This window comes from Heterocephalus glaber, unplaced genomic scaffold (assembly GCF_053883595.1).
Source record: "Heterocephalus glaber isolate CG9 unplaced genomic scaffold, H.glaber_assembly_v1.0 deba00001429, whole genome shotgun sequence".
In the NCBI taxonomy this organism is placed as follows: domain Eukaryota; kingdom Metazoa; phylum Chordata; class Mammalia; order Rodentia; family Bathyergidae; genus Heterocephalus; species Heterocephalus glaber.
The window spans coordinates 2,582,028-2,609,028 of record NW_028258294.1 but is presented as its reverse complement, the minus strand read 5'-3'; the positions used below and the strand labels follow the sequence as shown (position 1 = coordinate 2,609,028).

At 34.5% G+C, this 27,001-nt stretch overlaps 1 protein-coding gene across 17 annotated transcripts in view; it reads left to right on the top strand.

Moving 5' to 3' along the window:
- The window catches only part of Dlg2 (discs large MAGUK scaffold protein 2), a 2,046,311-nt gene that overhangs the window by 471,325 nt on the left and 1,547,985 nt on the right, over positions 1–27,001 (top strand). For 2 of the 17 annotated variants that reach the window (XM_087212058.1, XM_087212056.1), the window contains exon 1: positions 48–675. The exons of the other annotated variants lie outside the window; for them this stretch is intronic. In XM_087212058.1, the coding sequence (XP_087068184.1) occupies positions 646–675 (30 nt within the window). In that variant the 5' untranslated portion in view covers positions 48–645. Of the gene's footprint in view, positions 1–47; positions 676–27,001 lie in introns of those variants that run through there. 17 annotated transcript variants of the gene reach the window in all.

Genomic DNA, 27,001 nt, shown 5'->3' with positions numbered 1-27,001 from the left:
CATGCACCTTCGCTTTTCACTCATATCCTTCTAGTTATTTAGGCTCCCGGGAATCATGCTTATAATAAACAGCTTTTTATTACCGAAAGCCGCGGTTCTGGCAGCGGAACGACTGATAGATGGGCCCTTTGATAGATGGGCCGGGTAGTTTTTTGTGCTGTGCTTACTCAGAGTTGTTAGTAGGAAAGACGAAGGCAGCAAAGGGGGGACTTTGGCAAAGGAAATTTTATGAGTATACTGAAACAGCAGATCAGAATTCAGAAACAAGAGCGAGAGCTGAAATGTGATTCTCTGGTGCTCCGTAACACTCATCTGCAGGATAGAACTCGCGGGGCACTCACGGAAGCCTTGCTAGGATCGCGGAACCCAATAAAAGACCATGCAGCCGCGGAGCCCAGCGAGCCACCGAGAAGTTTTGCCGGAGCTGATTTCTAGGGGATTTTCCGGTGCCTAGGAGAATCCTGCCTGCCTTGAGCTGCATGGAGGAGGGCTCGAGTTTCCCATGAGGGGCCCCCTTGGAAAAGCCGTCTTGTGCAGAATCCAGGCTCTGCTTCTGTCCGTGTGCTATTTACCAAAAGGCTTTTCTCACCTTTGCTGATTTGCTGGTGTGATTTCCATGTACTGAGTCCTGTGTAGGGATCCAGGATGGATTGCCTGTGCATTGTCACCACAAAGGTAGGATAGGAACCAGAGCTGTTATTGTGCGCAGCATTTTTCTATTATTATTCTGGTCCTGTAATTAAACAGCTCTAGTAAGGTGCTGCCAGTTTGTGAGATAAAATGATTAGTGTAATTTACTTTGCTGGGCATTTTGTTCCCTAAGAGGGTTTGAGGGTCGGTCCTGTTTTCTGTGATTTCAACTTCTTAAAGTGATATTGTGTGTTTGTGCAAATGAAAGAATTTGCCTTTGGGTTTGTTTTTTTTTCGGGGGGGTATGGCAGGATATGCTCTTGCATCTGTTCATAGGCTATAATTGAAATATCTGTAGTAGTAGTGTAGCTCACACATCATTTTAACATACCATATCAGGGTAGTCTTTGAGTGTGATAATTAGCTTTTTATAAAAACTATGTCTTCTGTGTTTGAAGAAGCCAATCAGCTTTACTGTGGCTTGACATATTGTTCCTGATTGGAGAATTCTGATATTCTGCATTTTACTGATTTTTTTAAAGAGAAAAAAAATCTTTAGTCCCCAATGTAAAACAAACAAATAAACACAATATTTAATGTTTAACAGTCTCCTTATTTTGATTAGAAGCAAATGAAATATTTACATAATCAGAAATAGAAATAAAAGTGGAAATGGAATAAAGTGGTTTTTATGGGTTTGCTTTATAGAAAACATAAAAATGTCAACAATCATTTTATTTTGCAATCAGTTCTAAATAGTGCTTTTAAATTTCATAACACTGATTGTTTGAATAGAATTACTATTATTTTTAGAGTAAAACTAATTAAAAGACACTTATTCATTAGCTGCCTTTTCATTTTGCAGATAAGCATACCATGAGTTAATTTGAGGCATATCTTTTAGTATCGCACATTGATTGGATATCCATTAAATATGACAAAATCAATGCCTTAGTGCAGGAGACTCAGGAAGTGTGGTTTTCACACTGTGATCTTGTTTTACCACTAAAGAAAAGATTATTTAATTTTGAAGCCACAAACTAAGTTCCCCATCATATGTTAAATATTTTACTGTTATAAATTAAATTCCAAATTATCTTAATGAATATTTCTCAATCTAGAATCACATGGCAGCCTTGATGTTAGTGGACTTAACACCTAGAAACTTCTAGTTGGACTGGTTGGCAGGCTTCTAAATTACAAGATACATTATTTTTGTGTAAAAAAAAAACCTTCAGTACTTTTCCCAGTGAATTTAATAAATAAAAATACGAAACAAATTTTTAAAAGCTAAGTGGGAAAGACATGTCATTATGTAATCTAGGGAAGAAAATATTGTCTTAATTACGTTTCACCTTTCTTGAAGTATTGCATTTGGTGTTAATTTTTGGAAGAATATTGTCAAATCTAACTTACATGTGTCTTATAATAATTTTCAAATCATAACTTCAGATGCTGTAAAACATGATTAGTGCTTTAAAATAAGTTATAAAACGTTATTAATTAAAACTTAAAATTGGAAGTCTATTGCAGTAAACAAATTAAATCAACACCAAGCTTTAAGTTCCTTCACTTTGGATAACATAATCTAAATGTCTTTTATATTCACTTATCAAGATTTTGACAATCATAGGTACAGGTAAAAGATGAGATGTTACTTTGCTTTGAATTCTGTATGAGGTAAATGTCATCCCAGTATTTTTAAAAATTCATTATGTTTATTGGTACATTTTAAGTATACAATATGATGACATTCATCATTGGGAATTTGTAGCTTTACATGATATATCTTGGTTCTTATTTTTTCTCCATTCCCCTGCCCTCCCTATAACCCCTCCATCCCTCCCTATTTACAAAGACCTTGTTTCCACTCTTTCCTTTTCTCATATTTTTTTCCTTTCCCTTCTTTTCTTTCTCCTACCCCTCCCATGACCCAGTCCCCTTTATGGAATACAACTCAGCCATGAAGAATGAGAAACTAGAGTCATTTATAGCTAAATGGATGCACATTGAGGCGATATGCTTAAGTGAAATAAATAGGACACACATGTGTAAATACAAAACAGTTTCTCTGGTGTGAGAAACTCAAAGTGTAAATAAGGATCAAAATGTATAATAATCTGAAACATTCCAGTATTTTGATTTGTCATATAAATTATGTTTCAACAGGACAAACACTCTTAAGAAACTTCATGAATTTTCTAAATTACTTACATTCAAAAGTATTTCTAGTGTGTCATTTATATCATCTTGAAAAGAAAAATATATTTACCAAAATGTTACATTGTAGTGTTTAAATGGTAAATAAGCATGCTAGATTCATGAATAAGACTTCCTAGAGGACTTCAGCCTTCAAATGAGATCCTTTTTACTCACCACCATTGATGCCTAACTTTATTATCCCTAAGTACTCATGTACTTGGGATGCTCTTGCTCCCTTTTCCTGGGACTATTGGACATGAAACTTACAAACAAGTTGGAGATTTTAATTCTATCTCCTTTCAACTTTATCACTTCTTCTCCAGCGGTAAGTCCATCTCTATTAGTAGCTCTGGGTTACTTATTTCTTTTGTATGTAGAAAATCAGGGGAAAGAGCCAATGTGAAGAGATATCATGACCATCTTAATCTGGGATTAACCATCTTCATAGCATACAACACTTTGTGATATTAATGCCATTAGTGTAATAGGGTTACACTCTGCTAGTGTTATAATGTCTCTTATGACAGAAGGATCAACCTAATACATGAGCCAAAAGGTACCAGGCTCACATGAAAGCATCAATAGCACTCCATTGATGTTGACCAGCTGTCCAAATTCTTACCATAGTATACAGTTTTCTCTTGATTTAGAACCTGAATTTCTCACATCTTCCACCACTCTGTCTTGTATTTTAAATTTTTAACAATTTTAAAAATGTGTGAAAAGAGCATATTTAAAATCTGTTATCTTCTCTGTCCTTCATTAAACTAATGGACACGATTGGCCTGGCTGACTCCTTCTGTTCTTCAGAAGTGTCAACCATGCTTCTGCTTTGAGAACATTCGCTTACTGTTCTTCTGACTAGATAACTCTTGTCTCTTTGTCTAAATCCTACTTATATTTCCAGTCTCACTCTGTATGCCACTACATTTCCTAAAAGGTTATATATTCTTTATTTACACTCTCATATTATCCTATATTTCCACTTAGTGCAATTCATAATTTGTGTAACTATTTTCTTTATGACAGAACCTTCATGAGGGAAGAGACCATGTCTATTTTTTCCTCATTGTTGTATATATAATGTTTGGGAAATTGAAGGAACTTCATGAATTTTATTAAAACTCATTTACTCTTTGAACTAACTCAGATGAAGTAGGATCCTCTACATCTTAAAGATGAAGAACATTTACACAACTGACAAGTTTCATAGTGGAGATTCAAATTCAGGTCATTATGGCTAACATCAGCAATCCTAGCCACTTCCATCATCTTTTGTTTGAATTATATCAAGGTTATTACCTAGTTAAAACATACTGTTGAACTGTACTTTTGAATTTTCCCCCTCAACCTAAACATCTAATTAAATAAAAATAGTATACCCACATAGTGTTTAATGAAAATTGCTCAAAATTAATTGTAGATTTGTAATTTCTTAGATATACATCTATAGCTAATAAAAGTAAACTTTTCAAAATGAAATTTTAATCTATGCATCATACTAATCATCTGTTAAGACAGCTATAGTAAATGGGCGTCATGATAAACCTGTTTACCAATAACTTCACTTTAGCCTCTTTTGGTTCTGTAAGTAAAAGTCGTATGTGTTGTGAAGTGCTACAAGTTTGAAAGGATTGTCCTTTGTAAGACCTTTAAAAGTACATTTTATTTTATGAGACAAATGAAGATTTACAGAGGAACAACGTGCAAATAAAAATTTGCAAGTCAGATAATATTTAAAAATTTATTTTGCACAAAAGTTAAATAAATCATATGATTTTCTTTGTAGAATGCAAAAGAATTCATCACTTTGTTTCATTATTTATCCTTACTTCATCTGAATGTTTGTAGATAAGATTTTCTTAGAGCAGATTACTCAGGATTATAGCTACCTGAGAGACCTGTCTTGTTGCATTTATGTATATTTCACCAAAGGCAATTTAGAAATGTGTGTTAGATCAAAATTCAGAAAATATAGTCTTGAGGTTTCCATTTATTATACTAATAAACTTCAGTCAATTCGGTTTACTCTGTCTTATTTTCTCAAGCTTGAAATGGGAGTAATAATATGAGCTTGTTAGTACTTGGGTTATTTATACAGAAACAAATTAGTTTATATATTTGAAATTTTAAAATTCTGTCTATAGTGAAAGGATGGAAGTAATCATTGGAAAGAGGAAATTCTAGTGTAAATTGGGAGTTTTTATTATCATCAGCATTAGTTTATGGTGGAGAAAATGAGAGCTATGTCTGTATGTGCTAATTTTATGCTAATTGGCCTGAGATATCTGAGGTCCTTCAGAGAATTGAGTGTGGGGCAGTTGAATTACAATTGTCATCCACCACCAAATTTGGCTTATAGTGTTATAACAGCATAGTATTTGTATGCACAGCCTTTGGGTCAGATAATTATGGAGTCCTACCTCTGCCAATTATAAATTCTGTAGTGCTTCAAAAAATTATTATGAAGATTAACTGTATTATTAACTACTTCTGCAAATATTTACTATGTGAATACTATATGCCAAGCATTAATTTGAGTAGTAGGGAATGGAACAGTGAATAAAATAAGACCAGGCCCCTGACCTCATAGAACCTATAGAGTGAAGATACGGCTGTTAATAGACATACAAAGAATAAACATAATCTCAGGTAGTAATAATTTCTGTAACTTCAAATATAGTAGAGAAATGTAATAAAAATGAATGAAAACAAATGGGGAGTTATTTTAGACAGGGTGCACATAGGAGCCCTCTTTTCACAAGTTCTGGGAATGTAAATGGAATGGCTTTGTGAAGATCTATGTAAAGAACAGCCCAGACAAAGAGAGGTAGTGTAAACATTTACACAAGGTTTATATAGCAGGTATACATACATATAGCCAAAACAGTAGATGTGCATATTATGTTTTGCTTCCTCTCTTCCTCTTTCATCTCTTCATTTTGGGGAACCAAACTTTTAAAGATAAATTTCACAGTGATATCATTATTTAGCCAGTTACCACTCTGGTTACAAATTTCTACTTGTGTAGTCATGATAATGGGAATTTCTTCTGTTTGGTGAATAATATTTCCCAGACTTATAGGTCTTTATTAGTAAGAGAGATACAAAACTATTTTAACTTTCACTCCAGGGTGCATAAAAATTAGTACCAGATTAGAAATTCTTTGAAAATAACCCTCGCTTCTCATACTTATTCTAAAACTCCTACTCACACATACCCATTTCTTTGTATCTAAGTAATTCAGTTCTTGAACTAAAATTTTAGAAGACAACAGATTTTATGATGAATTTATTTGACAGTAATGACTAAATTCTGAGAATTTGGAATTGTATTTATCTATTAAGCAAACTTAGGTCAAAAATGGCAGAAAAAAATGTCTTCTCTCTGGAACCCTCCAAGTATAAATCATTCTTGTGCTGCATTCTCTGCTTAGTGGGGAGTGTGTCACTATCTCAGTTGTCATAGTTAGAAAAATAGGAGTTGTTCTTTATTCTTATTTTTCCCTAAAACTCAAACAGTCCAATTCCTATTTATTTTATTTCCTTAATCTATTTATTTATATTCCTGCTCCTAATGGGTCTTTTCAATTTCTCACTTTCAAGTTCAGCCTTATTTTATTAGTTTTCCTGCTATTTCTGTCCTCCCAACCTTATACACTTTCCATGTTGTTAACTGGGCTATTCCTAAAAAATGTGTGTATGACATTTATTTATTTATATATATATGCATATATATATATGTCACAACTCTGGTTAAAATTCTTCAACATTTCTCTGTTCATATTGCTCCATTACCCAAAAGTGTGTTCTGTTCATCAGCTGTGATGGCATTCCCTTGGTGATTGTTAGAAATGAAGAATCTCAGGTTCCATCCTAGATGCCCCCTAATCAGAGCCTGCATTTAGTAAGATATCTAGTAAATTAGTATCTCTAATTTATTTGTACATTAAAATTTAGACATGCTGTCCTTTAGGATGAAGTCTGCTTTGCCAGACCTGGCACTCATAGTCCTCTATGTTCTAGCCCTTACCTAACTTCCCTATCTCAGATCTCACCTCCCTATTTATGTCTTACCTAACCATAGTTAAGTATGTCGGCTCCTCCGATCTGAATTCCATCCTCCTATTTCTTTGTACCTGGTTTTTATTATGCTTGGAATATCTCTCAACTTCCTAGCGTGATACATGTCTAATAATTTCTTTTTAACATTTAAGACTCAGCTCAAATGCCGAATGCTCTGTAAATAATTTCTTCGATACCATACTGAGCCAGCTATCCTCCATGTTCTAAGCACACTGTGTCTTTATTATAGGCTTTAGTTGCACAATTAGATTTCACGTGTGCTTGTCTCTTTGTAGAATATGAACTCCATGAGTAGTGGGAATGTTCTTAGTTGTAATTATAGCTAACCACTTAGCATAGCACTGGCAAGTACACTGGGTTCATGGATTGTTTCATAGACATTGATGTATATTTTATTGTTGAATAAATGAATGAGTGGATGAAATATTGTCTTTAAGTTATACACACAATTTTCTGCATATGTTGATATGTATTTATACATGCATATATATATACATGCACATATCTGTACATGGACATATGTATAATGTTTACTTCACAATACATAGTTGTAAAAGAAATCTTTGTACTGTCATGATAGACTTTTAAGTTGAGACAAGTGTTTGGTGAACTTATTTATGAATACTTGCTATGCCTGAAATAATACTTGAAATGTCATTTTGTTATAAAATAAAATGGACTAGGAGTAATCAAAGTCCTCTGACATACCAAGATATTTGGCAGCTGGATCAAATATCTGATAAAACAGCCTATTGTGATAAAAAATCTAAGCTCCTACAATTCAAATACAGAAATAGGTAGAAGTCAGTTGCACATTTTTATTAAGCAAAGGGTAAAGCAATTAAATAACTGTTTCAGTTTGATGAAAGAATGCCAACTCACATCCATTTAGCTGTTTAGTGATTTAATGTAGCATGATGCTTTACATTGTTTGTGGGAAAATGGCTTGACTTTGTCATATGGATACAATATATCATCACACATATGCTATAAAGGTGTAGTGTTTTTATTATGGAGTGTATTTTTGCTTATGAAAATATTAAAATTTGTCAGAAAGCAATACAATGCAAAATTTAAAAGCCATTTTTTCTCCTAATTTATCAGCTCATAAAAGAATTGGATAAAATTTTAATGTTATTATTTTAAGGCAGAATTACTATATTTATGGAGACTTCATCCAGTTTCTGGATATAAATTTATCTAGGAAGGGGTTCACAGAAATTCTACTTTTTTTGTATTGTTTTGCGTTTCAGATAACACAGTGTATCTGTAACACCAAATGGCTTTACCCAAAGTAACCTCCAAAAGTTACTTTAAAATTCTGTAATAATAATTACTACTTGGAATTTGTCCAACTAGCCTCATATAACACCAGCTCTATGGGACAGTTGCCCTGAGAGGATTTTGAAAGCTTTACGTACTTTCAAATATTCCCTTGAAACTATTCTGAGATCTCCAGATGGATTTACTCAAAATAATGAAATATACCACTTTCCAAACCAGCAGTATAGTCAGCAATAGAGATTCTCCTTGAAGACTACTTAATTACATTTAAAAAAAAGAATATCCAAAAGTAAAATTTCAAAATACAAATCATACCATTTATTATATGTACCATCACAAATCTTGGTTGTTGTTTAAAAACACAGTTCATAGGTTATTAATTATTTTTAGCTTATGTCTTCTATGTTAGGGGAGAATAAAGGAGGAATTTATTCTTGATGATCAAATCTTTGAAAATCATTTGCTGAAGAAACTATAAATAAAAATATACTTTCTTAGAGAAATAAATTCTGCCTCCCTAGTCTTTGTTATGAATTGTCTAGGACTTCAACGTACAGTGTTTTCTTGCTAGTATTTTAAAATAAAACTGTCCTCAATTACTACACATGTAATTTACTTCCACTATCTGAAGTTCTATTTAAATTGAAGACAGAGCTAATTGCTAGTGCTCCTGGACTCCTGGATAACTGCTTGATGTTGTTGTCTATAGCACCTCATCTACAGAAACCTGCATATTCCTCCATGGATTAACATTTGTCCTAAAATGTATATTCATAAGTGTCAGAAAGACGGCACATACTGAAGTAATATCCATTGACCTCTTTCTTTGTGTTAAGCTTTGCCAGAATTTTAAGTATCTGACAAAATCCTATGATAAAAGAAAACTCTGTAAGTTTAAACTGATGGCATTCCACGTGTATTTTTCAGAAAACATTGTCCAATGTATATGTATGCTTTGAAATTCAAGATGATCATAAGAACAAATTGATATGAGTTGAATATCTAATAGGTTGTAATTATGTCTATGCAATTAAGAATATCTAATAGGTTGTAATTATGAAAAGCTCAACTTTTAAAATCATTTTTTCTTTGGAAATATGGTAATTGTCCACTTTCTCATGTAGTTAATTATAAATTTCAGAAAGAATTAAACCAGCTGAATCTCTTCATTTTTTTTCTTTGTCTCTATGGTAGCAATGAGAATAAAAATGAATTGCTTTGATCTTGTTTCTGATCTTGTTTCCACAAATGTTTGACCTATTTATGAGGTCCTGAAATTTCAGATACTTTTCATTAGTTGATAATTTGTTAATCTGAAAATATTATCTTAACATAATTTTAAATGTTTAGATGCAAAAAGTAGCTTATTTTGGAAGCCACAGTCTTTATGTTTCATAAGATTTTGCAGTTTATGATATAATTGGTAAGATCTTTCAGTGAAGAATATTCATTGATTGCAGTAGTAGAGAATGTCCAAAATTTCTTTCCTACAAGGAGGAAAGTACTATTGTAGTCCATTCTTGTCTTGTTTGTTGGCTGCTGTAACAATATGAAAATGTTAGTTACATTTAAAAAATTTTATAAAACTATGCTTTGTAATATATTTACAAGTTTAGATTATTCTATTGTATCTAACTATGCATATTCAACTTTGGAGAAAAAGTTCCTGCTTATTCCATTGTTGTCAAGCATTTCCCCTACGTTTGATTCTAGTAGTTTCAGGTCTTAAAATTAGGTCTTTAGTCCATTTTGGCTTTATCTTTGTAATAGGTGAGTGTTAGAGGTCTAGTCTTTGAACATGTGAATATCTATTTTTTTCAATATTACTTATTAATTAGACTGTGCTTCCTACAATTTGTATTCTTAGCAGTTTTATCAAAAATCAGTTAGCTGCAGTTGCATGAGTTTACTTCTAGAGTCACTCTTCTGTTGTTCTATGTGTCAGTTTTGTGTCAATACCATACTATATTGATCACTACAACTTTGTAGTATGTTTTGAACCAGACATCATAATGGTTCCTGCTTTGTTATTTTTAATCAGATGTCTTTGACTATTCAGGTTTTTTCTTCATGCCCTATATAAATTTTGGAGTTATTTTTATAGTTCTGTGAAGAAAGATTATTTTCATAGCAGTTACAATGAATCTATGAATCACTTTGGATAGTAAGAATGTTACAACAATATCAATTCTAATCTATAAATATGGGATGTTTTTTCATTTTTGTGTCATTTATTTCTTGCACCAATATTTTACAATTTGAAAGGTAGAAATCTTTCACTTCTTTGGTTAAATTCATTGTTAGAAATTTTTTGTTAGCTATTGCATTCTTGATTTCTATTTCAGATAATTTGCCATTGGCATATAGCAATGCTACTGATTTTTGTATGTTGATTTTATATCCTGTAATTTTGCACAATTCATTGATTCTAATTTTTTGTGGAGTTTTGGCATTTTCTTATTTAATGTAATATCATTCACAAACAGTAACAATGTGACTTCTTTTTTTTCCAATTTGGAAGACCTTTTTTGTCTTTCTCTTGTCTAATTTTTCTGGTCTAGCACAATATTGAATAAAAGTGGTAAAAGTGGGCATTCTTGACTTGTTCAAGATCCTCAAGAGAAAGCACCCAGCTTTTCTCAATTCAATATAATGTTACCTACCAGCTTGTTATACTTGGCCTTATTATGCTGAGGTACATTCCTTGTATGCATTTGTTCAGTGATTTTATCAAGAAAAGATTTTGAAGTTTATTCTATGCTTTCCTGAATCAATTGAGATGACCATGTGGTTTTGTCATTCAATCTGTTGATGTGTGGTATTACAGTGATTGATTTGCATGTAGTACAACATCTTTGTATCCCTGAAATGAATCTCACTTGGTCAAGACAAGTAACCTTTCTAATATGCTGTTGGATTAGGTTTATTAGTATTCTGTTGAGAATCTTTGCATCTATGTTCATCAAGGGTAGAGACCTGTAGTTTACTTTTTTGTCATTATTGGTTTAGGTATCAAAGTATGCTGGCCTTATAAAATGTGTTTGGAAGAATTTCTTCCTCTTTTATTTTTTGAAATAACTTACACAGAATTAATTGGTAGAATTCAGCAATGATGCCATCTATTCCTGAGCTTCTCTTTGATAGAAAGATTCAATCCCATTACTTGTTCAAGTTTTCTATTTCTTCATCATTAAGATTTGATAAAGTAAGGTATACATGATTAGGAATTTTTCCATTTATGTTAGTAAACTTGTCATTGCTGTGACAAAATACCAGACAAAAACAAATTAAGAAAGATATATTTACCTTGGCTCATGGTTTCAGTCTCTTGTTAACTGGCTCCATTTTAATGGGCCTGTGGTAAGGGTGAGGATCATGTCAGAGAGGGCATGGAGGAGCCAAGCTGCTCACATCATGGCAGCTAGCAAGGAGAGAGGACAAGAAAGCAGTAGAAGAAGGGAATGGGGCCAAGATGATAATCCTCCAGGTTAAAACTCCATGATCTTCTCCTTTTAGTTAGACACAGCTTCTAAATTTTCATTACATTTCAGTAATGCCATAAAATTATGACTCTATCATTGAATTAATCAACTGATGAAACTAGAATCTTCATGTTCCAATCACGTTAAAATTTCCTGCCCCTGAACAAATGAACCTTCTGGAGACATTTTAGATCCAAACCATAATACCTTTCTCTAGTTCTAGATTATCAAATTTGTTGGCATAGAGTTGTTCATAATAATCACTAAAGAGCTTTTATATTTCTGTGGTATCAGTTGTATTGTTTTCATTTTAAACTCTGGTATTATTTATTCAGGTCTCCTCTCTCTTTAATGAAGGCTTTATTTATTTTGTTAATCTTTTCCAAGAACCAGCTCTATTTTATTGGTCTTTTGTATTGTTCTTTTAGTTTCCATTTAATTTATTTCTGCACTGGTTTTTATTATTTCTTTTCTTCTCCTAAATTGGTATTTATTTTATTCTTATTTTTCTAATTCCTTGAGATACAGTGGTAGATTGCTTATCTGAGACCTTGCTACTTTTTTGATATGGACATTGGTTACTACAAACTTCCATCTTTGAACTGCTTTTGTAGTATTCCATAGATTTTGTCATATTGTATATCCATTTTCATTTGTTTGAAGAAATTCTAAATTTTCCTTCTTGGTTTTTTCCTTTTTTGGTTGGTTGCTCAAAAGTAAGCTGTTCAATTTTCAGGTGTTTATATGGTTTTCACGTTGTTGCTTTCTATCTTTATTGAATTATTTTTCAGAAAAGATACTGATATGATTTCAATTTGTAAAAAGTTGCTGAGAATTGTTTTGTGGTTTATCATATGATCTATTCTAGAAAATATTCCATTTGCCAATGAGAAGAATGTGTATTTTGTAGCTGTTGTAAGGAATAGTCTATAGATGGCTGTTGTATATATTTGGTCTAGGGTAGAATTTAACAGTGATGTTTCTTTGCTGATTTTCTGTGTGAATGATCTGTCCATTGCTAAAACTGACACGTTAACGTCCCCTACTATTATTGTATTTGAGTCTATCTCTCCATTTAGGTCTACTAATACTTGCTTAATATGTTTGGATGCTTCAATACTGGGTGTCTATATCTTTAAAATGATTATTTCTTGCCAAATTGATCTTTTAATAATTGTATAAGAAGTTTCCTTATATGATTTTACTGCTTTTGATGATGATAACCTCTATTTAATATAATACAATATTAGTATGGCTACTCCTGCTTTATTTTGACTTCAATATGCATGGACTATCTTATTTCATCCTTTCACTTTCAGTTTGTGTCTCCTAAGAGGTGAAATAAAATTTCTCTAAGCAACATATACTGTAGTTGAGTCTTTTAAAAAAAATCCATTTAGCCCCTCTGTGTCTTTTAAATGGAGAATTTAATTCATTTACGTTCAAGGTAATTATTGATAGGTAAGGTCTTATGATAATGATTTTATGACTTGTTTTCTAATATTGTAGTTCCTTCCTTTCCTTCTCCATCTCTTTTAGGTTTCTTTGGAGGTTAAGTAAAATGCTGTAGTAGTGTGGTTTAATTTTCTCTTATTTTTGTTGTATCTATTATAGATTTTTGCTTTGTGGTTACCATGAGGCTTGGAAAAACAACTTTTGACTGTAACAAGCTATTTTGAAATGATGATAACAGGAACAAATGGACAAAAGAAGAGAAATGCACTTATAAAAGCTCTTCAGTTGTTTTCCATTTCTCCCCACATTATAAACTTAATTATATCTCATTTTACAGCTTTACATATTTGATATCACATTTTTTAATGAAGTTGTATAATTATTTTAAACTGTTTTATTTTTACTGGGTGGTTGACTTAGCCCTTTGGCCACCAGTGTGGGTGCTAAACTGGGTTTCACTTGGGTTTTACAGCTGAAGGAACCTGCATGGTCTCTGGGGTGGTGTTCCACAGGCCACTGTAGGGCTGGACTGATGGAGCCAAAACTTGGGTCTGTTTTACAGGTGCAGAGGTCTCTACCTGATGCCAGAGCTGGTCTAGAGGCTTCAGGAATGCTGGCCTGTATAGGGGCCTTCTGGTTTTACTGGGTGCTTGGTCTCACTATCCAGGGCCCTAAGAAAATGTCCTGTACTACTTTTATGTCCTGCTCTCCTTTTAAAGTGGTGTGGGTTCCTACTCTGCTGTCTCAGGTTGGAGGAGGAGAGTTAGAAGCAATCTCTTTGCAACTTTGCCCAAAGCAGTTCCAGCAGCTCAGTCTGTGGGCTGGTAGTAGGGAACTTGGGGCTTTGTCCAGCCCTGGGTTTCACTTTGAAGGGCCTAATACTGAGTTTTAAGTCTAAAGCCTGGACTTAGTTCTCTATCCTAAACAGGAAGTACCTCTCTCTTTGCCAGCCTGCTTAGAGTTGAGGGATGGAGTGAGACAGATAACTCTTTCATTCTTGCTTCCTTCAAAATGTCTTTGTGTTTTGTTACACTAAAAGCAGGCAGTATGATGTCTCACCTGATTTCCTTAGCTCTTGCAATGATACTTTGGTGTATGAATAGCTGTTCTACTTGGTGTGTTTGTGGGGAGAGTTCACTGGAGGATCTTGGCTACCATATTGCTCTTCCTAGAGTATTATTTTAATATAGTGTGTTTAATCCTCTTATGCATTAGTTAGCTACAGACTGTATGTCTGCTAACCTGGGCAGCTGTTTTCTTAGAGTCACAAGGGATTTTTGGAAAGTGTGAAGATGACTCAGCACCATCACTGTCCACTGAAAAGCCCTTGTTCTCAGCATCCTATGGAGAATAGGTCAGCAGCACCTTCTTCATTTATAGAAGAGGCAGAGGCATGACTAGCATGGTTTTGGTCTTCGTAAAGATTTTCTCAGAATTAAATTAGGCCAACTTATTTTAAACATCTTTTGAAACCTGAGAATATAAAAGGGAGGAAATGGAAGGATAAGCCCAAAAAAGGATAAAGACACATATTGAGAAAGAATTAAGCCCAGTGAATGAAAACATTGACAGTAATCCTTTCAGTGTTTTGTATCTCTAATTGATACATTGAACAAAGAGGAGTCATAGCATATAATATGAACCTCTTTATTTTGGATTTCCCATTGTTTCCTTATAGTGGATTTTGTCAGAGGTCCTCACCTTGCTTAATAAGTGAAAACTGTAGTAGTTCTATGACTTTCCATGATTTTCCACTCATTTAAAAGGAAGAAAAAGACCAGAGGTCACTTTAAATAAAAAATATAGTCTTAACTTAATAGTTAGAATTGTCCAGCCCCAAATATTAATCAAAATTCCAAATACTCTCTGCATGAAAGGTTCTCTATTATTATGCAGTCTTCAGATAATGCATCTGTTTTGGAAAAAAAATGAGAGAAAAAAGTTAAAAATATACTTTAGGAACAGTAAGAGATTTAACAACCATACCTAACCATACATAATATGAAACAATTATGACTGGACCATAATAAACACTATGCAACAGTGAAAAAAAGAGATCTACTACTATCTGGTATATTTTCTCATACTTTCCTATTTAACAGTTACTTATTGATACCTCCAAGTTTGGAGCATGAGAGGGAAATAACAAAAAGAGAGCAGAAAGTTTTTATTGAACTGGCATTGTGCTTTTTTACTCGCTGAGCTTGACACATAATGACAATGATAGTAATAACAAATACAAAGAAAATTGTGGATCCTTACATAGTGCTGAGTATGTATAGAAGTAGTTCTAAGTGCTTTACTATATTAACTTCTTTCATTTTACATAACTGAGGCAAAGAAAGGTTCAGCAACTTGTCCAGAATCATCTAACTAGTAAATGGTGTATCAGACAGTCTGGTTTCAGATTTTTTGTCATAAGGGGTCTTCTGTGGTTTTTTGGAAAAATTTTTTTGGAGGCCATTCTGACTAAATCTCCTATAATGTGGGTGATACATTTCTTTAGCCTCAGCTTTCACTGAAGTCACAGAGGACAGAGTCTTAGAGGAGGCTGCATTTCCAGAATGGATCTTCTGCCTTGACAAACTCTTCAAGTGCAAGGCTGACTCAAATGATGCCACATCATTGGGCTGAGTAACCAATTTTCCATGCCATCTAACTGGTGAAACCACTCAGGTTGAATCCCAGTACATTGGCTTCCCAAACCCACCGATGTTGCACTCAACTCTAGATGCAGGCCCACTAATGCTTGTTTTAATAACTGGAGGTGAAAGTGACACTACTCAACTTCTAAGAAATCCTCTCCCTTTTTGAAATCTCCAGCTATGCAACCCTTAAGGCTTAGAGTCCTGAAACTAGTTCTTGATTGTTTCTTTTGAAAATTGTATACATGATCTAGAGCACTTTCCTTAGCATCTCATTTGTATCAATGGGGCTTAGAGCATCCAAAGTACAATTTTGCATGTGTTTCTCCATATATTATACTTTTATATCTGTAAAAATTTGGTTTGCTCTTTTTCTTCAATATCTGAATCTGAATTATATATCTTATGGGAAAAAAGAAAATATATATATATGGGTTTTTTGCATAAATTCTTTTATTGGTACATTTTAGGTATACAGTATGTTTACATTTAACATTAGGTGTTTGTACCTATACATGACGTATCTTGGTTCTTAATTTTTCCCCATTACCTGTGCACCCTTCCCTATTTACATAGACTTTGTTTCCATTTTCCCCTTTTCTCATAATTTTTCCTTTCCCTTCTTACCTTTCCTCTTTCTGCCAATGTCTTCAAGAGTGCTGCCTAACTTATCTTCCAGCAGATTTAGTGTTTCTGTTTTAATATTTAGATCTTTAATCTGCATCAGTCTTAGTTTAATGCATGGTGATAGATATGGGTCTAGTTTTGATCTTTGGCAGGTTGAAATCCAGTTTTTCCAGCATCATTTATAAAATAGGCTATCTTTCCTCCAATGAGGGTAGTTGGCTCCTTTGTCAAATATGAGGTGACTGAGTATGTCTGAAGTTGTTTCCACTTCTTCTAATCTATTCCAGTGATTCTCAGGTCTATTTCTTTGCCAGTACCATGCTGTTTTTATCACAGTAGCTTTGAGGTATAGTTTCAAGTTGGAGATTGTGATACCCCCAGCCATGTCACTGTTGCCTAGAATTGCTTTTACTATTATAGATCTCTTCTGGTTCCAAATGAATTTTTGGATTGTTTTCTCTAGTTCTGTGAAGTATGTTGTTGGAATTTCAATTGGCATTGCATTACATCTATATAGCAGTTTTGGAAGTATGGCCATTTTCACCATATTGGCTTTTCCTACCCAGGAACAAGGGATGTCTTTCCATTTTCTTATATCCTCTTTGATCTCTTTTTTCAGAATGCTGTCATTTTCAGTGTAGGTCTTTTGCTTCCTTTGTTAGATATTTCATCTTTTTGGATGCTGTCATAAAAGGAATTGTTTCTCTAATTTCTCTCTCAGTGAGTCTGTTATTTGTGTACAAGTAGGTATTGTTTTTTGAGTGTTGACCTTATATCCAGCTACTCTACTGAATGTCAATTAAGTTTAGAAATCTGTTGGCAGAGTTTTTTGGGTCTTCTATGTAAAGTATCATATCATCAGGGAATAATGATGGTTTAACTTCTTCCTTTCCAATCCTTATTCTTTTTATTTCTTCCTCTTTTCTAATTGGTGTGGCTAATGTTTCCAGAACTATATTGAACAAGAGTGGAGATAGTGGGTATGCTTGTCTTGTTCCTGATTTTAACGTGAAAGTTTTCAGTTTTTGACTATTTAGTATGATGTTGGCTATTGGTTTTTCATAGATAGCCTTAATCAGGTTGAGATAAAGACCTTCTATTCCAATTTTCTGTAGGGTTTTTATCATGAATTGGTGTTGGATTTTGTTGAATGCCTTTTCTGCATCTATTGAGATGATCACATGGTTTTTGTCCTTGATTCTGTTAATATAGTGTATTATATTTATTGATTTATGAATTTTTTTAAATTTTAAAATTAATTTTATTGGTACATTTTAGGTATACAATTCGTTTACATTTATCGTTGGGTGTTTGTACCTGTACATGATGTATCTTGGTTCTTATTTTTTTTCCCATTACCTGTGCACCCTTCACCCGCTCCGCCCTTCCCTATTTACATAGATTTAATTTCCATTGTTTTTCTTTTCTCATAGTTTTTTCTTTCCTTCTTTTCCTTTCCCCTTCCCCTCCCTTCACTCCTTCATCTTTGGACCTTTTTTCCTATATCAAATTATCAATTATTCATTTTAATTGTTTTAACCATTGTTTACACTATCAGTTTCTCACACTAGAGAAACTATTTGGTATTTACACATATGTGTCCTATTTATTTCACTTAAGAGTATGGCCTCAATATGCATCCATTTAGCTATAAATGACTCTAGTTTTTGGTTTTTTATGGCTGAGTAGTACTCCATTTTATTAAAAAACTACATCTTCTTTATCCAGTTTCCAGTTGATGGGCACTTGGGCTGTTTCCAAACTTTTGCTATTACAAACTGTGCCACTATAAACATGGGTGTACATATATTGCTGTGGTATGACTCTTTTAATTCTTTGGGGAGGATACCCAGCAGGAGAATAGCTGGGTCAAATGGGACCTCTAGCCCTAGTTCTTTGAGGTATCTCCATACTGATTTCCACAGTGGTTGCACCAGTGGTTGCATTCCCACCAACAATGGAGAAGGGTTCCTTTCTCCCTACAACCCCACCAGCATTTGTTATTTGTTGATTTCTTGATAGCAGCCATTCTTTCTGGGGTGAGGTGGAATCTCAGGGTTGTTTTCATTTGCATCTCTCGAATGACAAGTGATGTTCAACATTTTTTCATATGTTTATTTGCTATTTCTACTTCTTTGTCTGAGAAATGTTTGTTCATTTCAGATGCCCATTTTTGAATTGGGTCTTTGAATTTGGGGAGTCTGATTTTTTTCAGTTCTTTATATATTCTAGATAGTAGTCCATTGTCTGAGGTACAGCTGCTAAAAATTTTTTCCCACATTGTAGGTTGTCTGTTAGCTCTGTTGGTGGTTTCTCTTGCAGTGCAGAAGCTTTTTAATAAGATGAGATTCCAGTTGTTGATTCTTTGTGCTAGTTCCCATGCTACTGAGGTTTTGTTCATAAAGTCTTTTCCTATGCCAATGTCTTCAAGAGTTCTACCTAACTTATCTCCCAGCAAGTTTAGTGTTTCTGTCTTAATATTTATATCTTTAATCCACTTCGATCTTAGTTTAGTGCATGGTGATAGGTATGGGTCTAGTTTTAATCTTTGGCAGCTTGAAATCCAGTTTTTCCAGCACCATTTATTAAATAGGCTATCTTTCCTCCAATGATGGTGGTTGGCTCCTTTGTCAAAGATGAGGTGGCTGAGCATGTCTGGAGTTGTTTCTGGATCTTCTAATCTATTCCAGTGATCCTCAGGTCTGTTCCTTTGCCAGTACCATGCTGATTTTATCACAGTAGCTTTGTAGTATAGTTTCAAGTTGGGGATTGTGATATTGTCCCCCAATGTCTCTGTTGCTTAGAATTGCTTTAGCTATTCTAGGTCTCTTCTGGTTCTAAATGAATTTTTGGATTGTTTTCTCTAGTTCTGTGAAGTATATTGTTGGAATTTCAATTGGCATTGCATTAAATCTATATATTAGTTTTGGAAGTATAACCATTTTCACTATGTTGGTTCTTCCTACCCAGGAGCAAGGGATATCTTTCCATTTTCTTGTATCCTCCTCAATCTCGTTTTTCAGAGTGCTGTAGTTTTCAGTGTAGAGGTCTTTTGCTTCCTTTGTTAGATTGATTCCTAGATACTTCATTTTTTTGGATGCTATTGTAAAAGGAATTGCTTCTCTAATTTCTCTCTCAGTGAGTCTGTTATTTGTGTACAAGAAAGCTATTGTGTTTTGAGTGTTGATCTTGTATCCAGCTACTCTACTGAATCTGTCAATTAAGTCTAGAAGTCTTCTGGTGGAGTTTTTTTGGGTCTTCTATGTAAAGTATCATGTCATCTGCAAGTAATGACAGTTTAACTTCTTCTTTTCCTATCTTTATTCCTTTTATTTCTTTCTCTTTTCTAATTGCTGTGGCTAATGTTTCCAGAACAATATTGAACAGGAGTGGTGATAGTGGGCATCCTTGTCTTGTTCCTGATTTTAATATGAAAGTTTTCAGGTTTTGACCATTTAGTATGATGTTGGCTGTTGGTTTTTCATAGATAGCCTTAATCAGGTTAAGATAAAGACTTTCTATTCCAATTTTCTGTAGGTTTTTTTTTTTTTATCATGAATGGGTGCTGGATTATGTCAAATGCTTTTTCTGCATCTATTGAGATGATCATATGGTTTTTGTCCTTGACTCTGTCAATATGGTGTATTATATTTATTGATTTATGAATGTTGGACCATCCTTGCATCCCTGGGATAAATCTGACTTGGTCAGGTTGTATGATCTTCTTGATGACCTTCTGTATTCTGTTTGCCAGTATCTTGTTGAGGATTTTTGCATCTATGTTCATTAGGGAGATTGGCCTGTAGTTCTCTTTTTTGGTTGGGTCTTTCCCTGGTTTTGGAATCAAAGTAACACTTGCTTCCAGGAATGAATTTGGAAGTATTGCTTCCCTTTCAATTTCCTTGATGAGTTTAAAGAGTAATGGCATTAGTTCTTTAAATGTCTTGTAAAATTCAGCAGTGAAGCCATCAGGACCTGGGCTTTTCTTTGTTGGTAAAAATTTTATTACATTTTCAATTTCACTCATTGTAATTGAGGTGTTTAGAATTTCTATATCTTCTTTATTTAACTTTGGCAATTCGTATGTATCTAGGAATCTGCCCATTTCTTCTGTGTTTTCCATTTTATTGGAGTAGAGGTTCTCGAAGTAGGTAAGTATTGATGATCCTCTGGATTTCTGTTGGATCTGTCCTGATTTCACCTTTTTCATTCTTAATCACATGTATTTGTGCCTTTTCTTTCCTTTTTTTTGACAAGGTTGGCTAAAGGTTTATTGATTTTATTTATTCTTTTGAAAAACCAACTCTTTGATTCATTGATTTTTTTTGTCTTGTTATCTTAGTCTGCATTGCATTGATTTCTGCCCTGATCTTTATAATTTCCTCTCTTGTACAAGCTTTGGATTTGTGATGCTCTTCTTTTTCTAGGAGCTTGAGGTTCTGCATTGGGTTATTTATCTGAGTTTTCTCTGTTTTCCTAATATGGGCATTCACTGCATGAATTTCCCATGTACAACTGCTTTCATTGTGTCCCATAGATTTCTGTATGTTGTACTGGCATTTTCATTTACTTGTAGAAACTGTTTAATTTCTTCCTTCATTACTTTTGTGACCCTTTGGTTTTTCAAGAGGGTGTTATTCAGTTTCCATGTGTTTGTTGGGGTTTTGTGGTTTTTTAGTTATTGATCTCCAATTTTATTGCACTATGGTCTGATAATATACAGGGTGTAACTTCTATTCTTTTACATTTACTTAGACAAATCCCACCAGCTAGCATGTGGTCTATTCTGGAGAATGACCCGTGTGCAGCCGAAAAGAATGTGTATTCAGATTTTGTGGGGTGGAATACTCTGTAAACCTCCCTTAAATCCATTTGTTCAATGGCTTGGTTCAGTTCTAGAATTTCCTTGTTAACTTTTTGTCTAGATGATCTGTCTATTTGTGATAGTGGGGTATTGAAGTCCCCCACTACAATTGTGTTAGTGTTGATTTGGTTTTTCATGTCTATTAATATTTGTTTTGTATAGTTGGGGGCATTCGTATTTGGTGCATATATATTTAGGTTTGTCATCTCTTCCTCTTGGATTGTTCCCTTCACAAGGATATAGTGACCATCTTTGTCTCTCTTAATTAGTTTTGGTTTGAAATCTACTTTGAAAATAAGATTGCTACCCCTGCTTTCTTCTGGGTTCCTGTTGCATGGAGAACTGTTTTCCATCCTTTTACTTTCAGTCTATGAGTTTCTTTTTGAGTTAGGTGTGTTTCTTGTATACAGCATATTGTTGGATTTTGCTTCTTAATCCATTCTGCCAGTCTATTTCTTTTTCTTGGTGAATTGAGGCCATTAACATTGAGGGTTATAATTGATAGATATTGACTTATCCTTGTCATGATGTTTTACTTCTGTTGGCTGTTTTATTTTTTATTTTTCCTCTTTTCCCTTTAGTTTCTTTCCTTGCCTGGTGGCTTCCTTCTGTTGGGCCTCATGGAGTTGTGGCCTTCGTTGCTTTTTTCTAGGATATTGTTTAGAATTGCTTGTAGTGCTCGTTTGGTGTTCATGAAATTTCTTAGGTGTTGTTTGCGGTGGAAGTATCTAATTTCCCCATCGATTTTGAAAGAAAATTTTGCAGGATACAACAGTCTAGGTTGGAAGTTATTTTCTTTTAGGGCTTGAAATACTTCACTCCAGGCTCTCCTTGATTTGAGGGTTTGTGTTGAAAAGTCTGCTGTGATTCTGATGGGCTTTCTTTGTAGGTGGTTTGTTCCTTTTCTCTAACTGCTTGTAGGATTTTGTTTTTCTGTTGGGTTTCTGGGATCTTGACTATTATATGTCTAGATGTAGATTTTTTTTGATCATGGCTAGTTGGAGTTCTATATGCCTCACTTATCTGTATGTCCAATTCTCTACCTCTGTCTGGGAAGTTTTCCACTATTACTTCTGTGAACAGTTTTTTTTTTAATGTCAATTGTGCTTTCTCCTGTTTTTTCATGGATTCCTATCAATCTTATGTTATTCTTCTTTGCATCATCTAGCAGTTGTTGGATTGATTTCTCATGGTCCCTTACTATTTTTAAGAAATCTCTATTTTCATGGTCTCTAACCATGATCCTGACTTCTATATCTGTTATTCTATCTTTAGATTCCCTTAATCTGCTGTGGGTTCTTTCAGTGGAGTTTTTAATCTCCTGAATATCTGTTAGAGTCTGTTTCATGGATTACATTTCTTTCTTATGTTGGGTGATCATAGTTTCCATTTCTTTCTTATGCTGGGCATTTATGGCTTCTAGCATGTTTCTGAGCTCATCTATTTTCTCATCTGTTTCTGTTCTCGATCCTCTCATCATGTCTTTCACTCTGCTCACCATCTCTGTAGATATCTGGGAGATTATTTCTGCTTTGAATTTTTCTGGAGCCTCATTCATCTGTTTTGTTACTTCCTGTGCTATCAGTTCAGGGTATCCAGGTGGTTGGTTATGGGACATTTCCATCTCATTTACTCCAGGATTTACCCTTGGTGGGGTGGAAGTCTGAGTTTGTGCCTTGCTCAAATGTCTTCTCATTTTTGTTTTTGGTACTGTCCTTGGCTTAACTCCTGGGTTGATAGTTTGAAATTGTTTATTGTAGGTATCTTTTTTGCTTGTTAATTAGAACTCATGGAATGATTGCTTCTCAGAGGTGTCTTCCAGATATAGGTGGTCTTTAAGTTTTGAGTCTCTAATGACTCTAAGGCTATCTCATTTTCCTTATACTAGGAAGGTTCATTGACTAGATCAATAACAACACCTTAGCCCAAGTGATACAATCAGCAACACCACTGCATCATATACAGCTTCAAAAATGACATTTTGTGGTAGTTATTAATCTATCACCTTTAGCTGTGTGAATTAAATCAAGATCGAGGACCAACCCAACATATAGTGAATAAACTCTTCAGTATAACAACTTTAGCCTTTGAGATGGGGAGTTAGAAGGGGTTGGGGAGGGAGGGACAGATGGGAATAAGGATAGGGGAAGGTTAGCAGTGTGGCCAGAGGACACAGGTGAGAGGGAAGAAGAGAATAATAGTAAAATAAAGAAGAACTCTGAATGAGGACCAAAACAGGGACAAAAAGGGAAGATGAACAATGTGGGAGAGCAAGAGAGTGAGTGTAAGAGAGAGAGAAAGGAAAGAGAAAAGAAAGAAGAAAAGAAAAGAAAAAAAGGAGAGAAAAACAAATATTTGCAAAGAGTAGGAAAAAAATTAAAGATAAGAGGAGCAAAAGAAAAGAATAGAGAAAAAAACCCCAAACTAATAATGCTAATTTTGGGAATAAAAATAAAACAATGAAGATGTAGGACTTCTTTCAGGATATGTCTCTGCTGTCACAATAGACAATGTGGGTAGCAGTGTGCAAATATAAGTCAATGAGTCTCAGCAAGCTAGTCGCAGACCCATGAGATTCAGGCAGATTTCTGGCTGCAAGTCCCAAGTTGAGCTCCCTGTCCTCCTGTAGGGTTGAACTCTGCAGAGTTGTATTGCAGGTTCCAGCTGCCCTTCCCCTGAAGATAGACCCGGTCCTGATGGGATGTGAAGATGACTCCAACTTACCCAGAACAGTGGTCTGGTGGTCTGGTGTCCTCTGCGTCTTTGCAGTGTGGAACCAGGTGGCTGTACAGAGAAGAGGCTAGAGGAGCGGGGTGGGGAGGGTCGCGTGGGGGGTGGGGGTGTCCAGTGGATTGCTGCCGGGGCACAGGCTGATTGGGCGTGTTCCATGCGACTTGGGACCTCAGTAGGGCTTCTGATTTACGAATGTTGAACAATCCCTGCATCCCTGGGATAAATCCAACTTGCTCAGGATGTATGATCTTCTTGATGACCCTCTGTATTCTATTTGCCAGTATCTTGTTGGGGATTTTTGCATCATTGTTCATTAGGGAGATTGGCCTATAGTTCTCTTTTTGGGTTGGGTCTTTCCCTGGTTTTGGAATCAAAGTAACACTTGCTTCTAGGAATAAATTTGGAAGTATTGCTTCCCTTTCAATTTCCTTGATGAGTTTAAAGAGTAATGGCGATAGTTCTTCATTAAATGTCTTGTAGAATTCAGCAGTGAAGCCATCAGGGCCTGGGCTTTTCTTTGTTGGTAAATTTTTAATTACGTTTTCAATTTCATTCTTTGTAATTGGCATGTTTAGAACTTGTACATCTTCATTTAACTTCGGCAATTCCTATGTCTCTAGGAATCTGTCCATTTCTTTTGTGTGTGAGTATATATATATATATATGTTTATATTACACATTATGTACAAAAATGATGCTTTGGAGGCATTCTGAAAATTATGTTTTACAAATTTTGAAGAATTCTCTTGACTTTTTTTCCTTCTAGCACTGGAGATGGAGCCCAAGGCCTCTGTGCACACTGAGCTACATCCTCAGCCCTGTTTAATTTTTGAACCACAGTCTTGCTAAATCCGTAAGTGTTCCAATCTTGGCTTGAACTTGTGGTCATACCACCTCAGCTTCCTAGAGTGGTGGGATTATAGGTGTGTACCACCACACCTAGCTGACCTCTATTTACTCATATTAAATACCCAAGTCTCAAAAAAAGATGAGAATGATAGCCAAAGTGCTTTACAAAAGACTAAGCTCTTGAGTATCTTTTATGTTTTATAGGATCAGGTCTATATCTGTCTGTGTCCACTTTATGATGGAACTCATTTGCTCCATACTCTGGTGCCTATTTGGAGTCTTAGAAACTGGAGATGAGTGAGGGGAAAGGTTAAAGCCAACTCTTTTTACTATAGAATCATTGTTTCTCCCTTTAAATAAGGTTGCTGGGGTGCAAATTGAGGGGTTTCTTAACATAGAAACTATTTTGATTTAACACTATCAGGTGGTGTGTGGTACAACTATAGCTTGGAAGGCCCTCTTCTTTCCTTTCACCTTATAAAGGCTTTATTGCAAAGTGAAAGCCTCTTCCCTATAAAGCTGTTCCTGGCCTACTCTGCCTCTGATCTCAATTCCTGTGTGCAGTTTTCCCTAATCCTTCCTCATCCCATACTCCTGCCCCAGGAATGGGTGCAGTGTCTGATATGTAAAAGGTGGTTAAATGAATGTATATAGCAATATCGTGTAAGCCTTTTCAACTCAAAAAAGAAAATCCTATGATTTTGAGAATCATTTTATTGTAAACATTGAAACACTAAAATATTTCAGGTTTTACCCTGCGTTCAGAAGAACATACTATTTTGAATTGAACATTTAGGTCAACATTTTATTTGGATGAATCAGTTCTACTACATACTTTTTCTGAGTATGAAATGGCTAAATGATGATGTAACTACTTTTTAAACTCCAAAGCATTCATATCTATATCTATATCTATATCTATATCTATCTATGTTATATATATATATATATATATATATCTCCATCCATCCTTGATGCACAAGAACTTCTTCATTATTTCTGTGGATAAATTGAGAACAAAGACTTTAGAGTTTTCATTGTCAGATATCTGTCACTGTTCAAATTCTTTATATTACATATTTATGTAATCAATCTGAGGTTTCATGTTGAGCACATTTGGCTATTTTCCTTGGGATATTATAGAATGATGTTTGTCAAGATATTAAAGTCAGAAAAAGACAACCAAGGAAGTGACAGACTTGAAGTTATCTATCTATTTTTAAAATAATAAAACCTACTGATATTTTTTGCCTTAATCAAGGACATAATTTTCAGGGTTAGTATTGCAGATCTCTGAATCTCAATCAAGTCACATATCAATAATCTGCAGGTATATGCATCATAGGTAAATGAATGAGAGGAAAGAGGAAGGGCAAGCTCTGTATTTAGGGAAGTCTTCTATCTCACATCTTTTCTTGGACAGCTGGGGAATCCTAATATTCTTTTCTGATTTTTGGCTTAAGAGTGAACCTAAAGGTATAGTAGTATTCATGTTACTTCTAGCTGGCATTCTAAGGACTGGGAGTCTGCCAAGTAAGCAGAACCTCCAAATTTTGTCATGCTATAGCACACATTCTAAATTTTTAAGAAGATACTGAAGAAAGAGAATAAAAATTTTTAGGAAAAAAGAATTTTAAACACCTTTACTTATTCATCTATTATGGCAGTTCGTTTGACTCATGCTATATCTAAACTTGTTTAAAAGTACAGTGACGTGATGGATAAAGTATGTCCTGGTTTTTTAATACCACACTGAAGTGGAAGGCTCTGTTAGATAATCTGATCTAGTGGTTTGCTTTCACTCAAACTTATGGAGGAATAACCATTTCTTATTGGTATCTCTAAGGCTCTATCAGATGACATATCAGTAGATCAGAATAACAGAGTCTCTCGAGTGCACGGTCAACCCCTTTGATAAAAGGAACATATTAAATTCGTGGGAGGAATATGAAGTCTGGGAAAGATTTGCATGAATTTAACATTTCTTCTCTCCATGTTGAATCATGTATCTAATGTAATATCTTCATTTTACAGATGAGAAAAGTGAGACTTTTCCCAAGTTCCACAGTTATATTAATGGGATTACTATATTGCAATCCAAAGCTATACCTGCATTCCAGTAGTAATATTTTTTTCTAGCCACA